The following is an 18545-nucleotide window of genomic DNA, read 5'->3' on the forward strand; positions in this document are numbered from 1 at the left end:
TGTATGAAGTTAGAGGAAGGAAAAACTAGAAAGGTACAGTGAATCTTAAATAAGACAATACAAACTTATTGGAAAGGGAAAGACATGACAACTACAACTCGATTTAACAGGCATTCACTACTCTGGCCTCATCTAGACAATCTGCTGTCTTCCAAATCAACACAGCAACAAGTTGCAGTCCCTGGGTATGACTCATCTAAAGGAATTCACCAAAATGTTAGAAATAGAGATTATATTGACAAACATTGACTTCCAATGCATTACCTTAATATCTGAAGACTTTTTTTTAGCTTTCATTCAAGTTATCACTGAGAAAGTTGGCTAGGGGGACAAAATGATGAAGAATTTCCAAGAAAGTGAAAGCTTGCTTACTGTTGTGACATCTTGTTTGGTCCTAATAGAGGCATTACTCTACTGGATTCCAGCATTATATGGTTTCCTTGTGCTGTGAATTATCAAAGAAATGTTTATAATCAGGATGAGTGTGTGTTTGCAGATATAATATATGCTTTATAGACTATTCTTTAATTCTCTGATGCTTGGATATTTGTTATTTTGAGTTGTGATTTAATGATGTTTTGTTTCACTCATAAGCGGCTTTGATTTTCTAAAGCAGGACAGAAATCTTTTAAATGAGATGGATACTCACATGAAAATGGAAGCAAAGTTCTTCTAATGAATGTTGAAAAACCCAAAACAAAATACTTATGGTTTAATTAATAGATTATGCATTTGGCTCAGGAAATGTGGTTTACCCTCTTCTGAAACAAGTGAAAATGGTAATCAGTAATCCTGCAGGAGTTGTGCTAAATGTCTTAAAATGCTTATTCCTGCTCTATGAAGCTCACTTCAGTCTGTGGGCTTCTCTACATGAAGCATTCATTGCATGTTTGTGATTCTTCAGTCACAGAAGTTTGTGGGAACTTTTCACAAAGTTGTCATCCTCCAATGGTTGTCCCACACCTTTTAGTTGCATCTTCTGTTTTTTCCCTGAATAAACTTCACCATTGTTTTTATTATTGCTTTGAACTTGCAACCAAACTCTGGTGCACTGTTGCTGTCTGTCTGTCTGTCTGTCTGTCTGTCTGTCTGTCTGTCTGTCTATTTATTTAGTGAGCTTCTATGCCACCCCATTCACCGAAGCCTCAGGGCGGCTCACAACAATAAATACGTATTAAACATATAAAAACAATATAATTGGAGACATCCTGGCCGAAGATATAAAATCAATAAATAAAACTAACAATTTAAATGACACTTGAATAACAAGGTCTTCGCCTGGCGCTGAGAAACAAATAACGACGGCGCCAGGCGGACTTCTCTGGGGAGCGCATTCCAAAGATTGGGCACCACCGCAGAGAAAGCCCTCTTCCGGGTACTTACCCTCCTAATATACTTCACGGAGGGTTCCCGGAGAAGGGCCTCTTGTGCTGATCTCAAGGAGCGAGAGGGCATGTATGGACGTAAGCGCTCCTTTAGGTAGCCATGACCCAAGCCGTTAAGGGCTTTATAGGTAATAGCCAACACCTTGAATTGGGCCCGGACTTCAATTGGGAGCCAGTGAAGCTGATGGAGGACTGGAGTCATGTGAACATAACACCCAGTCTCCGTCAGCAGCCTGGCAGCTCTATTTTGCACCAATTGAAGTATCCGGACCGTCTTCAAGGGCAGCCCCATGTAGAGCGCGTTGCAGAAGTCTAGTCGGGAAGTCACCAACGCGTGTGTCACTGTTGCCAGGCAGTCGTACTCCAGGTAGGGGCGCAGCTGATGGATCAGCCGAAGCTGAAAGAAAGCGCTCTTCGCCACCGCTGTCACCTGAGCTTCCAGTGAAAGCTCTGGGTCGAGGAGCACTCCCAAGCTGCGGACCTTATCCCTAAGAGGGAGTGCAACCCCATTCAGGACAAGGTCAAGAGGTATTAGAGGTATTAGCACTATCCCTGCATAAAAACATGCAATTATTATTATTATTATTATTATTATTATTATTATTAATGTGTAATATCATACACTGAGCTCTAAAGTGCATCTATGTCCTCTACCAGGTACACTGAGTTAAAGGAGGCTTTTCTACCTAACCAAATTGATTTTTATCAGATATGAATATTATATTTTACTAGCTACCTAACCTAGATATTTCATTATCGCTCCATGAAAATCAATGACTCTGGTTTGCCTTTTTTTCTTGCTTTCTTTCATTTGGGCAGAGTGAAGGAGAAAGGAGACAAACAAGGAGACAAGGCAATACAATTTTGTGTGGAAGTCCCTCTATGCCTAAACTTAACCTCCAAAACAGCTATGGGTCAGAAGAAGCACCCCATTTGGAAATATTTGAATACATTCTTCCGCATGTGAAAGAAAGACAGACAGACAGACAGACAGACAGAGGGCACTATATTCAGAGTGTTCAAAGTGATGTGAGGTGTAGTTATGAGAATGAATCAGTGCAAATGAGGCAACTGCAGCAAAGCTATTCCATCAGTTCCACTGAGAGACTAATCCCATCAGATTTCTCCTCTTCCTGAATTGTTTCCATTCCAGCTGGTAATTATAACAATAGTTTAACTCAAAGAATTCATTGCTGGGTTTGCATTTCCCCACTCCTCCCTCCCTATCCCTTTTTTTGTGTCATGTGTTTCAGATTGTATAGTTCTGGGCAAGCACTCTCCTGTAATACCAGACAAACAATTCTGTTTGGCTGAAGAGTGTAGTAACAATGCTGTAAATGATCAACCAAACTCTATTCTATTGTAAGTTAACATGATTTAGCTGTGGGATCTGTACCACTGCTTAGCAAATTTATGAAATATCAATGGAAATGTTGATTTAAATCGCTGATTTGAACTGTTCTTTTTTTCTTGTTGATCTAAATCACTGGGCTATAACTAATTGTAGCTCTATGTAGTATACACCTATTGATTAGGTTCACACATGACAAACCATATTCAAGCTTGAGTATAGGCTGCTGTTGAACCACAGACTGTTGTGTTGTTTGAACCCAACCTGCTAACAAACTATGGTTTGTTAATCATGAACTACCCACAAAGAGGTTTGTTAGCATGGCTGTATACATACAACACAACCCACAGTTCAACAACAACTCACATTCAGCTCATACTCAAATTTTAATTTGGCTTATGTTGTGTGAACCCAGTCATTGAAATGAATTAAATTTAAATTAGCCATGTCTAACTTAAGTCTCATTTATTTCAATGAATCTAGCTATGACTAGCACTGGATACAACCTAATGATTGCCTTCACTTAACTAAACATTTTAGGAAAAACTGGAGAAAATACACATATTTTGTACCGATCAAAGCCAGACACAACTGTTATTTACATATATGAGAACCAAGCTTGCAACCATGGTAGCCTTTGTTGAAATCTACTGCCCAAAGATGTCATAACAATTTAGAAGAAATTTAGAAATTTAAAAACATCTTCCCTAGAGGGGCAAAAATACACACATACACGACTTGATTCTACAGACGGTTGTGCTGCCAGCTCTGTCAAGGCATACCAGTTTCATAAGAACATGACTCTCAATGCTATGCTAAATGGAGTATAGCACAGTATGAGCCATAAAAAACAGATGTAATCTATGAACCAGTCCCCCTAATCCAAAGTATTATTCATATCTACCCTGGCATCATGCTTTGCAAGATTAAAGTGAAACTACTATCATCTTGTTATCTAATAGGCCATCTTTTCCCTCACATAATTTAAGCCATAACTGGCAACTGTTTTTCTGTACGTACTATTTTTCTGTAACTAACACTAATTACACAGTGGGAAATTTAGAGGCCACAATAACATTATTCAAGCCATTTTCTATCCTGTAGTTGGTGAGGGGGAAAGGCAGGCTGTTCCATGCTTTACCTCAGAGGAAGGAAAAGCTAAAGAGGGACATGTTATATGAATATAAAAAGATACCTCCTGGATCAGACCAAAGGACTATCCTTGTCCTGCATCCTGTTCCCCACACTGACTAATCTTGGGAAAGTGACAAGAAGGACAAAGACAAGGACCCTCCCCATTTTTGCCCACAGTACTGAAGAAGCCATATTGCCTTTAAGCCTTAATGCTGCACAGAGCCACAGTTGTCGCCACTGATAGAATACTCTCACATGAATTTCTCTCATTCCCCCTTACGAGACATTTCAGCTACTGACCACCACTACATCTTGGCTTGCAGAGTTAGCTGCCACAACTACACATGGCATGCAGAAGTATTTTTTCTTTCCCTAAATCCAGAATTTGCTGCCACTTTCACTGAATGATCCTAAAATCTAGTATTTTTAACAGTTCTTTGCTTACTGTCCACGCCATGTGCATGTTTAAAAAAACAAAACAAAACAACATCTAGTATAGTCCAATGATCACCAACCCCTCCCCGCTACAACTTAAAAAGCACAAATTGTTTTAGACCTGCACTCTTGGTCAGTACGGAACATATTTTGTTCTACTCTTATCTTTCAATCAAAACCACAATGTCCTGTGCTACGTCCCAAGTCCTGTCAAATCAGTTTTCAAAACATTGTTCTGTAATTCGCCTGCAAATATAATCTGTACCAAGAAAACATCTGAAGCTCTCTGTTTCAGATTCTTGTCACTGTTTTGCCACTGTTCTGGGGGAAAAATGCAGTAAAACCTGACAACACATTCATCATTTCATTCGAAAAGTGGGTGCATTTTTTGTAGGGACCTGCTGGAGCCTAGATGAAGGGCAGACTTCTAACAGTGCAGAACACTGGGAGGGCAGCCAAATCATTCTGTCTCTTCACATGCACATAGCCAGCTATTGCTATAATATACATCATTTAGTTCATCTTGGACTGGTATACCAAGGATCTTGCATCCATCATTTGATAAGCACAAGTTGAGCCCACTTTACTGCCCCCAGTTTCCATTCCATTGCAGCCTCTTCCCCTATCCCAGGCCTATCTTAAGTGATCTCCAATATTCAAAATAATATTTTTGAGCCATACAAGTCCTACTGCACAGAGAGAAGTAATTCTCTGGCATTCATGCGAGGGAATAAATCCCTTTTTTAGAAATACTGCTATGTTTAGTCTGAGTCACTTTGGAAATTCTGAAATGCAGGATGTAAATGTTTATCTATATAAACATTTAGAGATGGTGTGATTTTAATACAATGTAAATGTCAGGTCTGTATCTAAAGCAGTCAATCATTCTCTCTCTCTCTCTCTCTCTCTCTCTCTCTCTCTCTCTCTCTCTCTCTCACAGAGGGAGGGAGGGAGGGAGGGAGAGAGAGAGAGCAGGAGCACATGGGCAACTGACCACAGTGGGTTTTGTCATTTGAACCTGGCATGCTTTCTACAGCCACTTAATTTCAACAAACATAAAATTTCACAATTTTTTCTGAGAACTCGTGGCTTGTTGTAGCATTGTTCATAGACACTGTGGGCTGTTGTGTCATCTGAACTTGGGAGATACAGTGAGTTGCTAGAATCAGCCATAGAACCACTTGGAAAGAGCAGCAAAAAAGATTGTGTCACTAATGTTTCTAGTGATGTTTCTTCACCAATGCCCAAACAACATTTTGGAGCTTCCAAGCAAATATAACTCATTTTTGGTGGTTACTTTCCCTCCCAGTGGCCTGGGAAATGTGCTTGTAGTGTTTTTAATTCTGCCCCCGACCACCACCATTCCTTTTTCATCCCCATAATGATCAGAACAGAGAGGGGCTGGGGTGAGGTGACAAAATGGATTCTACCACACGCAGCTGGGATATGCGCCGGAAACATTCAGGGATTCGTTCTGGGCTGAAGGCACTCAAATATATACAATTCTGGGAGCATTAACCATGGCAGAATTGGAACCAAAATAGGGTATGGCACTAGAGCAGATCCTGCAGCAGGGCTTAGGCAGAATTTAGGAAGCTGCATAAACTGTATATTGGAGGATCGATCTACAGAGTAACTCATTGCCATGGATCTAATCAAAACTGGCACAGGAATGGTTGGGAGCAGCGAGCTAAATATATTTTATGGCTGCCATGTGGATTGGCAAAATCTTGCAGGACAATTTGGTATCCATGTTCTGCACACCATTGCAGGATAGGGCCTGTGTGTGCAATTCTAGCTACTCTAATATTGAACATGTTATTCTTTTGCTACCAAGAATGTAATAAATGTTATTGTTCATGTTCACCCAGCACATATCAGTTTGTGTTATCATTTTAACACTACCTGGAGCACTAAAATGGCACATACTTCTTTGTTATTGGACAGCCAAAGCCTGTTATTAACAGTTATAAAGAAAGGTGGACAAGAAGCATCTGAAGCTTTGTTCCCACATATATTTTCTAAACTGACCTCGTATTTGCTTCTAGAGGTATAATATGCTGAACAGCTTTCCTTCAGAAGGCTCAGAATCCATTATGCAAGATTATGCAGTCATTTCCACATCTGTATTCTGTCCTAAGACCTCCACTTACAGTGGGCTTCAGTAGGCAAGCTTCAGCAAACATTCTCTCCATGGAGAATATGACAAATAATCATCCTTCTTCCAACTTGGAAGCTAGAGAGGTAGGTGAGATCATTCGAGCAATTCCACATTGTTCCTGGCCATCTTCCTAGCTACAAAGTAAGGAAGGCGACTCAGGATTATTTGAGCTATGTGGTGAAGGTGCCTGAAGAGCCTTCAGTGCTGTAGCCAAACTGGCAACCCATAGTCCCACTGGACTTTTCTGTGGGTAGGAGGAAGAGTTGAATGCTGTTGCCTGAGAGCAATCTGTGCTGATAGCTGTGTCTCACACTGTTGTCATACATCAGAACTCCTAAGAGTAGAGACTTCAGTGTCAATCTACTGCTTCTACGGAAGTGCTGAGTCTGTATGCTTAAGAGAATGGGGGCTCTCAAAGAAAAACAATGCAGATCACATGAGCTTTGTTGGTGAGAAGTCAAAGATGCCTTGGAATATCCTAAAACCAACAAAATTTCCCAATTCGATCATGGCCAAGACCATGAATATGAATAGCCAAAAAGTAAAGGTGCTATCATTGAAATGTCCCTAACCATACTCACAGATCCCAGATCAAAATGCCTACTAAAATGCAAGTAAAATAAGAACTGAAACATATAGAATCCACAAAACATACAGATTTATCTCATTTTGAGACTGGTCGTATCTTGCTACTGTTAATTCTGCTGTTAGCCTTTTCTTTGGCACCTGCAGCATACCACTCACTCAAATCCAGCTCCTGCCCAAGACTATTAGTGGAAAAATAAGCAAGTTTGTCACACCTGGAAGATGAATAAACTATGGCAAAAATATTGCATGTTTACATTGTGTTCTAGAATCCTGAAACCAAGTGATGCTCCAAAACAGTTCTGGCAGGAAGTCAACTAGTAGTAACTCTACTGGTCCAAACATTTCCTTCCAGCTTTAAGCATACACAGAAAGCCACTGAAACAAACACTAAAAGCACTTATGTAGACATTTGTAATTTCTCTAACCACTCCTTACTGGTTCCACCACTCTTTATTGCTTTCTAAGAGTACCCAGATGACTGCCAGAGCTGAGTACAGCTGAGACTGAATAAGGTTGAAATTATAAAGTAAAGCATCGTAAGAGTTTGTTTTAAATAAAAACCTCAACAAGTTTAAAAAAACAAACTACTCCCTAATGCTGTGCAATGACACCTAAGCCAGTTGGGAGCTACAGCCCAACTCAGGAAGATATCAGGTTGAGGAAGACTCCTGTAAGGGAAAAATGGGTAACGTACGGACTGTACACAAGCAACCATGAGTATAATAGTATTTACCAGGTGAACACAAATATGTGATGGGAGAATGAGAAATTGTGATCTGCTTTTAGTTGCAACTTTGATTCATATATTTTCTTCACACTTTCTGTGTTTATTGCAGCAAACACTCTGTTGCCATGTACAGAGTTCTAACTTTGCCACCCCATCTGTGGGGACCTATTTAGGAGAGAAGCAGCTGCTGCACTGGAGAAAAAAAGAAAAAAAGAAAGAAAAGAAAATGCAGCAGGAGGCTGGAGATGGCAAAGGAAGAGACACTACAATAATACCATCTCTGTAGCCCCATTTCCAGTCACAGATCCACTAGAGTCTATGCTGGCTGAGAGGCTGCTTTCCAAAACGTCTGCCACAACTTAACTTCTGTTTGGCATTGTCATACTAAATAGCAAATTATAGTCATTTTTCCCTTCAGTATCTTACAAAGAGTTGCTGAAGGTATGATCTACACATCTATTCCCATAAAGAGCACAGACTGGCTCAGCTTGTTATACAACAATCTGTGTAACAGTACTTTTAGAAGAGAAAGTGCGGGCGGGGGGAGCACGCATGGTTAGCTTTTTATACAGCAGCAGCTCTCAGTTTGCCCTGTGAGGTGCTGCAAAGGAAAATGGAAAGTATCCCGACTAGCATCACCCAGCCTCTCAACGGCATACTTGCAGCACGGATGCTGAGACATGTTACTATTCGCATGGAAGAGCAAGAGGACCCACAGCAGATTTAAACTATCAATTTCAGAATTTAAGGCAGGAAGAGGAGCTAACAAGCATGGATATCTGAAAAAGTAGAGGGGAAGGTTCTGGTGATTAATTTAGCTATTTCTGCAGCAAACTGCATTTTCCCATTGCCCAAGCAAGTGCTAGTTACATTCCACAAACATTCATGCAAGTGCAACATCATTAACACTTGTGCCGGGGCACAGTTGGATCCTATCCAGCGTTTCTTAAAAGCTAGACCTCTCCTAATGTATGACACACCAGCATAAAATATTTGAGGGAATTCTAGTCAATGCACCAAAACCTTTCTAACTGAGCAAATGACTGGTATAAGTATCATAATCATGTTTTTCCAATCATTAACCATAGGAGCTTTGTACTGACCTGAACTCTGGAAGTCTATCTGGATGGGATTGGATAAACCATTGACTGCTTCTCGCCACATGCCTCCACCCCCTGGTGACCATGCAGTCACTACGCAACGATACAGCCCAGCATCAGAAACCTGGGTCTGGTACATCCTGTAGCGAAACTCATTCTCCTGGACCTTTTCCAAGACTACTCCATCCACTCGATCCTGATCTGTCCAGTCTTCCCGTCTGACAACTGAATCTTGATTGAGAGAAATTATGCGGGTGGTCCCATTAGGATTTGATTGGTCATTCAGAGGTTTTTCAGCTGTAATGAGAACTGAGTAACGAGGAGTCTTGATGTTCTGAGAAGATACCTTGCATGTCATTTCAAAGGTGTGCCCAGCCATGAAGAACGGCTTCAGCTTCACAGCCTCTACAGTCAGGGTATAATCTGGGAAGAGCAGAGAAGACACAGGCATAAGAACAACCAAAGCATGGACAAACATATGCAGCAGGCAAGAAAATAAGTTGCTGACATTCTGCAGTCACTTCAAGTAAAAAATTGAGGAGTGCATCACAGAAGCAGGCACACAAAGAGTCACGGGACTGTCTATATTCGTAACAGTATAAATCACAACATATTCAAGGCCACTTATATCCAAATAAGTATGCGTAAGACAGTAGCCCAAGTGAGACAACTTTCAGCAGCTATTTAGTAGCATATTTTGACAATGCATAAAAAAGAGAAACAGCAGGAAAAGATGGGCATGCAGAATAATGATATACCGAGAATTTCATATCAATGTCTGAATGAAGTCAACTGAGCCTTAATAGGAAGTCAGAGTTTCAGTTTCATATTCTGGAATGGACTGTATGAGCAAATATGGGCATACAGAATCAAAACATCCATCTTGCCAGTACAACAGTACTTCCTGATATAATTTCAGTGATATTTGCCCCACACAGTAGTTCAGAAAAAGGAATCCACTCAATGGCCAAACACTCATGCTAAGTGACTGCACCACAGAAAATCTTAATCCTTAATCTTTCATTTGACCTTTGATTTTTTTTTTTTTTTTTGGCACTACCATTAGTTGGAGTGGGAATTAAGAGGAAAGCAGCTACACTCAACCTTATATCCACCTGAACTGCAACTAACTGGACCACCTTCTGCTAGAACTGCAGCAGCAGCAGAATATCCAGCAAGCCATTTGTTATAGCAGAAGCCAAAGAGAAGCAACAGGAGTAGTGAGTTGCTTTATTCCTTTCATGCAACTCATCATTTGTCATTAAATAACCAGGAATGCAAGGCTCTCCAGTGAAATGTCATTGTGTTTGGATAAGTCTGGCAGAGTACAGGCAGGGAAACTGGTTCTCTGCTGCTGCAACCCTAGGACCCAGGGCCATCTTGCACTGCAAAGTTGATGGAAGGCAGAAACAAAGGGGAAATAGTTGCACTGTTGCAAACTGCCCAGAAAGCTTCAGCTATGGTATGATACAGAAATGAAATAAATCACCACCACCACCACCTCAGGAACTGGAGAATAACCCTTCAGTAATTACTGGCATGATTGTTTTCTTTTTACATTTCTCCAGTCCTAGGTTTCAAGTAGCTCCTTTCAAGCTCTACAGAAGTATAAAATCATGAATAAGAATTGTTTTTTCTTTTGTTTTGTTTTTGTGCAAGATCAGCTGCAGTGATTCCACACAGGAATTCCTAAGTAAAACAGAAGAATAAGCCTCAATTCATAGAAGGTCAAAAAAGTACCACAGAGAAATTTATTGCAGAAGCTTGATGCAAATGATCAAACGGAACACTGTAAAAATGATCTTGGTAACTTGTTCAAATACCTAAAATTGATAAATAGACCTATATGAATCAGTAACTCTTATTCTATAAACTTATAACCGTTACATCGCTAGAAATAGCACTACAGCTACCACCATGCTTCACCCTGGATAATTTGTACTCCCTGCATTAAAATGCAATATTGGTCAAGAAGGAAATTTTCCACCAAACAAAGTGAACACTACTTTCCCTTCATATAATTGCAGTTTTCAACACTGATACACACCCCAGGCTCTGAGATTAGTGCACTGCATGAAGTTAGTATATACCTATCTTAAAACAAATGTTACATACTTATCATCTTCAAATCAGGACAGTATAAAACAACTAAACATGTTATAAAGCACTCTGTATACAGAAATTAATATAAATATTCTAAGTAAACAGATCCAAGATAATTTTCCTGTCTGGACCTCAAAATTTAGTTACCAGATAGTACAGCTCAGTTCAAGGAAGGGTACATTCCCAAAGCAGAGGATATTTTAATACATAATATATGAAATATATTTAGACTTTTTGTTACAAGAAGTTCACAAGAATCACCAGGACTCTGCTCCCATTGTCTTCATAAAGAAGTCAAATCAACTACCTCTATCTTGATTCTATATTAGATGAAAAGGTGATTCACTTTGCAATCATGTTTGCATTTTTGCCACTGGCCATCAAACTGAAGGATGGTAGCTTGCTGCTGCTACCTTTAAGTGGCTTGGAATAAGTTCCAGTCCCTGACCATTGTCTTTTCCTTCAATCTGTTTCCTCATTTGGTCTCGGTTCCTATAGCACATCACATACATTTCAAGTTTTCAGAATAAAGGAAACAGGTCACGTATCATGAAAGTAGAGCTATTATTTATAGACTTGAACTAGCTTGGCATTTAGAATTGTTTGTACAACAATCCATTTTCTTCCAATAAAAAACTGGCTGAATATTAAACACAAGGTGAATCTTTTACAAGGCAACAGGGAAATAAGATATACTGAGCTCACAACACACTTCACAAAATTAAAACTACATACAGTAATACTTGTGTCCTCCCTCAAGAGATCCACAAGGTAGTTGTCATGATTACATTTTGCTGCATTTTGCCTTCAAGCAGCAGTTTTCACAATGAGTAAACACTGCCTAGAAGATGAGGAGACCAACTATGACAACTGTATCAGCATTGTACAAAGGAGATCAGAGTGCAAAGTTATATAAAATGAAAAACAAGAGAGAAAGAACAATATACTAATTGCAGCTTAGCTAAGTACCAAACCATCTAATATCCAATACTTTAAACAGTTCAAGGTTGCAGTTGTAATCTCAAACCATCAAGAAAATCGCATTTCTTAAACAAATAGGTCTCAACTCTCTGAAAATATGCAACAGTGCCTCTCATCCCCCAGTTAATTAGCACAGTTGCATGATGTGGAAAAGGAGTGTTTCATTTGGGCAAGAGATGGGGTCAGCACTACAGCATGTTTTTATAGCATCTCTCCTACTGAGTGATTACAGAGTACAAAGCTGGGAAAACCAGTATGGCTAACTTCTAATGGCTACTAAAAGAAGAATTCTAGAAAAAGCTCACTGGGAATAACAAGATGTTTGTAAGAGACACATTAAATATGATATAGGGAATCCATAAACAGGGAACAAACAAACACACACATACACACAGACACACAGGAGACTCTTCAAGCCATGCAGCTAGGGATGGATAGATCAATCTGTTTCTAATCCATGTCAATTCCACTTGTGTTCATTATGTCCATTTGTGCAGCAGTTTTCCATTTAAATAATGCATGACAATTCTCATTTTAATGTACTATTTTCAATAGATAACATTCTTATGTATTTCATCCTAAAATATTCATTTTTTATATATTTTAATGTTAACTAAGCATTTTATACACATTTGGATACAACTGTTGATTTGAGAACTGATTCCAAAATTTAGGGAAGTGCAGAAACTGAAGGATAATGGTGCTTCAGGAAGCATGAATCAAGTTCATTTACTTCAAAATGCAGATCAATCAAATCCTCAAACATCTCTATGTACAGATGCTGTTAGCATTTTAAAGAACCATGACAGGCCCTGTTTATTTTTCATCATATAGCAAAAACTGGATGTGTTTCATGCATGGCAGAAAAACTCCCATGAGAAATTCTCAATATCATAATTTAAAGTCTTTAGCTTAGTGTCTGTCTGTCTGTCTGTCTCTTTCACATGCATGCATGTGGGTACACCATTGCCACCTCCATGTTTTAATATGATGTCACTCACTTCTACAGACAAATGTACGCTGCTGTACTCAAGGTCATGATCCATGTGAGACCAAAATAAAAAAAAGCCTGTCCTTCCCCAGATGCTGTTGTCAATAGGGTTATAAATGAAGGTAGATTTTGTCCACACTTGATTAATATAATAGATTGTACCCTTCTGCAAGAAGGTAAAAAACAGGTCGTGCATCTGACCATGAAAAATTGGTGCAGGAGGAAGGAAGGAATAAACAAGGATTTTGAAGAGACTAGATATAGTTTATCCCCTTCATCATTTGCATATATTTCCCTGTCCAAAGAGAATGTGCAAATATTCCCAACAGCTTTTTAAAAAACTGTACAGGTGGTAGAACCTGAAGAGCACATGAGGCACCAGCCCAAGTGATCCTTGCACCTGAGCCCCAATAAGGCATCATTCACTTCGTTCTATTCATAGCTTCTTTTTTATTCTTTTAAAGGATGCCAGGGTCCCACAGCAGCCACAGCAATTAAGTGCTCCAAAAAAGGGGGGTGTATTATCTCAGTGAATTCAAAGAAGAGCTGAAATAGTTAAAATCTGTTAAAAGCCAGAAGATTACATTGCTAAGAGGGTAATATTGTTACCACCCCATTTGGTGCTCCCACTTTCACCACATTTTCCCCTTTACTTTTCAATTAACAGCTAGGCAACTGACACTGTGCAACTATACACACATTAGCCTATATGCAGTCTGATGAGCCGTACTTTTTCCACTTCCCCCTGAAAGCTGAAATTTACAAGGCCATTAACATGGTCAGACTACAAGTTCTGGCCAGCTGTAACTCTTAAAAACAAACAAACAAACAAAACACTGTTGCACCATTTTCTGGGGCTATTTTTTTAAAGGTGTGGAACTAGTGACAGTTACTTCAAAGGGCAAAGGGCCACTTGGACATTGGTAAGGGGCTGTCACAGGAAGCAGAATGGGTAAGACAGACTGTGATAACATCGGCCGGGAGGGGGTGCTGCTTGGTCACTCTTGCCAAGCAGCTCACCAGCAAATCCCAACAAGCCAGAATGGAATTTTTTCCCCAGGTTTGGGCACCACAATGTTCTATCATGGGTCCAACACAAGTTATGGACTGTCAGGGTGATTTGTTGCCATAGACTAAATCACCCTAGGGCAAGCAGTCTAAGTTCAGATAACTCAAGAACCCACCATGATTAGTTACCCATGATGAGTTGCCATGTCATGGGAATCAAGTCAGTCCAATCAAGTGAAAAGTAAAGCAATCTTGCTTGCTATCTGATTGATGGTTTTAACAGTCTATTGAAGATACTGAATGAGTTGCCTCTGAAAAAAACTCTCATGACTCAAAGTATTTTGAGCCTGGACATTCTCTTCTTTGTGCACTTCTGAACTTATGGTTTTAGTGCACACTTCTTACATCTTCCCTCTTCCCAGTTTCTGTCCTTCCTGCCTTCCCTTCTTTCATATATTTCTAAACACCAAACCTAGGTACAGTATAAATGCCTATCTTCTTAACCGCAAGCTTTCTCTGAAGGCTTTTTGTGCAAGTGTACTTGTCACAATATTATGTCTAATCACTTACAGAGAAATGCATTCACTCCTTTGTGTGTTTTCCATATGAACTGTCCTTGACTATTTTTTTATATTATAATAAAAGCAGTCTTTTAAAAACTGGAGGCAGTTCAAGCTATTAAACTCTCCAACAGCTCCAAGCTGTTTACGTAGCGTTTACTTGCTTGGTGTTGATTTTATATTTCCAATTATACACCGGCAAGGCAAAACGCTGAAAAACATTCCATAAACTAACATTAGGATGTGTTTGTAGTTAAATGAAAAGTATTTTATTGTACTTAGCACTAATAGTGTAGATTTACAATGATGTATAATAATGAGAAAACTATTAAGAGTAGTTCCTGAAAATCATTACCAGTATAATTAAATCCTACAAGGAAGCAACAGCATGCAAGTTCATTGTAAAGGTTGCAAATGAATTTGCCTTAATTTCCATCTCAGATCACAATAAAACATATTAAGATAAAACATTACTTCACCAACTCCATCTTACTTCAAGCTTCATCAAGAAGTGAACAAAGAGAAGAGGACCATTTCTCTACAAGGGTAGGCAGACTTCGTGTTTGTAGAATCCCCCCCTCCCACCAGAACCCTGAGATCTACCAACTGGAGCCAGATGCAAAAGACATACGCTTTTCATTAAAGAATTCTGAGCCCAAGAATTTGTTCTGAGTACCAGAATTAGAATTAACTTACGGTCTGTCCACACAAATATCCACTCCAGGTTACCACCCCCATCTTCTGTGATGTTGCCTATAAGAAATGAATGCACTTTTTGTGCTTTCCAACAATACATAAAAACAATACCATAAAACGCCACAAAATCTTATCAAAAGTAACAAAAAAATAAAGCTAAAAGCATACAAAGAAGAATGGCCCTATAAAATTAAAACACCTGGGATGAATAATTCCTTCAAACTCCAGGATAACCAAATATATATTTAAAAGCCACAGCAAAAGAGCAATCTTAACGTGGTACTGAAAAAATGACAAAGTTGCTGACAGATGGGCCTCAGTGAGAAGGTCCACAGATGTGTGGGGAGGCACCACGCAAAAGGCTTCCCTCTTGCTAAGTCTTCATCAGAGTTGGCACTTGGAGGCAAGTTTCAGATGATGAGTGTAGTGTCCAGGCAGACTGTAGGTGGAATAGGAATCAACTGTTGTGGTCCCAGGCTATAAGGTTTTATAGGCTAGAACCAGCACCTAGAACTGGCCCAAGAAGCATAAAGGCAGACACTGCAGGTGGGGCAGAATTGGTCGTGTGTTTGGACCTATGGGTTCCAGGTATTAATCTGGCTGCTGCACTGGGCATGAGTTGTAGCTTCTGAACAAGCTCCAAGGGTAGCCCCTCATACAGTACCATGCAGTAATCTAATTCCAAGATTATCAGAGTATAGATTACTGAAATCAGGCTATCCCTGCCCAGATGTTCCTCCAGCTGAAGTTGAGAAGGCTTTCTATGCCACTGAGGCCACCTGAGTCTCAGTACCAAAGATGGGTCAAGGAGAACCCCTAACACTGCAAACCTACAGGGGTGTGCAATCCTATCTAGAAGTAGTTGAACACCCTCTGTCCACTGAGAACAAACACCCACCAGCAGCATCTCAGTCTTTGTCCTGTGCTTCAGTTTTTAGCCCTTAACCAGTCCATTGACACAGCCAGATGCTGGTATAGCCCATCCAAACCCTCACCTGTGGAAGATGAAAAAAAAATAGAACCACATGTCATCCGCAGACTGATGACAACATATTCCAAAACTCCAGATGAAACCACAGTTCATTCCAAACCATCCAGATGAACTCACAGAACAAACTCCTGAGAAACTCTATGCTGGAGAATCCATGGCATTGAACAGTACTACCTTCCTAAGCACCACCTCCAGATGTCCCTCCAAGTAAGAACAGAAGACTGCCATGGAGTGCTAATGGTGTCAAGAGCTAATGGAGATGTCCAGAAGTACCAACAGGGTCACATTCCTGCTGTATCTCTCCCAGAATAGGTCATCATTCAGGGTGACCAAGACTGTTTCTGTGCCAAAACCAGGCCTGAAGCCCAACAGAAATGGACACAGATGATCAGTTTTATCCAAGAGCATCTAGAGTTGGTTAACAACCATCCACTCAAGAACCTTGCCTAGGAAATGGTTGTCTGCTACTGGCCTAAAGTTATTAAAGTCCTCCAGGTCAGGCAGGATTTCTGCCACTTAGCCAGAACTGAATTGTGGATGAGGAAGGTCTTATTCTACACTTATCTGGCATTTAAAAGCAACATCTGGAAACCTAATGTCATGCTGACATGACAACCATTGAACCTGCAGGTGCAGAGAGGGCCAGAACACGGCACAACCATACATAAGTGAGCAAGCACATGCATTCACGAATGTGCACATACATATATACTAGGTGAGGATATAGAGGATGGAGTGGGAAGAGGAAAGCTCTCCTTTTTTCACACCACCAAAAACTGGGTAGCATAGGCCTGGCATGGCTTGTTGGCAAAAGCGGGTGTAAGTCTATGGCTGACAAAGCCTTCTTCACATGCATGCACAACAGGTCTATCTGTATTTTCCTCCTATCAGTTTGGATCAATGAGCACAGTTTAAGGTTGTGCCACCCCTCCTCCTCCTAACAACTCAACTAGCTGACCTGCTTTGGCTCCGTTTCAGAGTGCCAAACTACATGATGCATTGAGTAAAAGGAAAGTGGACAATGACATGAACGTGAGTGAAGAGCTACGTGACCTCCAGAGCCTTAAGGACCAAACAAGAGGAACAGATTTATTGGTTTCTGTTCGTTCCGCCATAGATGACATGAAACTACCATGAATAAAGTCACTGGGATTATTACAGATGGCGCACCTGCCATGGCTGGCGAGCGAAGTGGATTATCAACCCTAGTCTGTAACAAAGTCAGTGAAGAAGGAGGCAAAGCTATAAAACTCCACTGTGTTATTCACCAACAAGTTCTCTGTGCCAAACATCTGAAATATGATCATGTTATGAAACCGGTGATGAAGGCTATTAATTATATTTGCTCCAAAGCCCTGTGCCACTGCCAGTTTCAACAGTTTCTACTCGACATCCAGGCTGAATACGGAGATGTTGTGTATCACAACGAGGTAAGATGGCTCAGTTGGGGGTCTGCACTGCAGCGCTTCTACTCTCTTAGGGAGGAAATCAGACAATTCTTGGCAAAAAAGGGACAACTGATGCCAGAGCTATCTGATCCTGTTTGGCTGGCTGATTTTGGATTTTTAGTTGACATAACACGACATCTGAACGTGCTGAACACGAACCTTCAGGGGCAAAATGCAGTGGTAAGCCAACTGTATTCACATATCAAAGCCTTTGGGACCAAGCTGCTACTTTTTTCCAAAGGCACCTGTCACAAACGCAGCCCAATACCACACATTTCCCATCGCTGCAGGAAATAATGACCAGTTTTCCACAGAACAATATGAGTGCGCAAATAAGGAGGTATGAAGCAGACATCTCATCTCTGGCTGAGGAGTTTCAACAGCGCTTTCGGGATTTTGCAGCTATTGAAAAGGAGTTCACGCTTTTTTCATCTCCTTTCTCTGTGGACCCTGATGACGTTCCAGACCACCTGCAGCTGGAGCTCATTGAGCTGCAGTGTGACGCCGAGTGTCACAGTCGGCACCAACAGCTCCCTCTTGTCAACTTTTACCGCCAGCTGGATAAAGACAGGTTCCAAGAGATTCGAACATCTGCTAAGAAAATGCTGAGCTTGTTTGCTTCGACATACTTGTGCAAGAAGACATTCTCGGTTATGAACATTAACAAGAACCACGTGAGGATGAGACTAAGTGACTTTCACCTGCATGACATCTTGCGCATCAAAACCACTGTTTTTGAGCCAAACCTGGCCTATATAATGCAGTCGAGATCTCAGTATCACCCTTCACATTAGTGCAGTTATCTGTTTAGTCTTTCATAAAATAGTTCATTTGCATTTAATGTTAATGGTTCAAAGAATGTCAGGCTGAATGGTCAGCCCCCACA

At 40.5% G+C, this 18545-nt stretch overlaps 1 protein-coding gene across 1 annotated transcript in view; it reads right to left on the reverse strand.

Moving 5' to 3' along the window:
- The window catches only part of PTGFRN (prostaglandin F2 receptor inhibitor), a 94520-nt gene that overhangs the window by 24080 nt on the left and 51895 nt on the right, over positions 1-18545 (reverse strand). Inside the window, exon 6 of the mRNA XM_044442472.1 lies at positions 8885-9304. Coding sequence (XP_044298407.1) covers positions 8885-9304 — 420 coding nt within the window. The remainder of the gene's footprint in view (positions 1-8884; positions 9305-18545) is intronic.

This window comes from Varanus komodoensis, unplaced genomic scaffold (assembly GCF_004798865.1).
Source record: "Varanus komodoensis strain SLA01 unplaced genomic scaffold, ASM479886v1 scaffold4, whole genome shotgun sequence".
Taxonomy (NCBI): domain Eukaryota; kingdom Metazoa; phylum Chordata; class Lepidosauria; order Squamata; family Varanidae; genus Varanus; species Varanus komodoensis.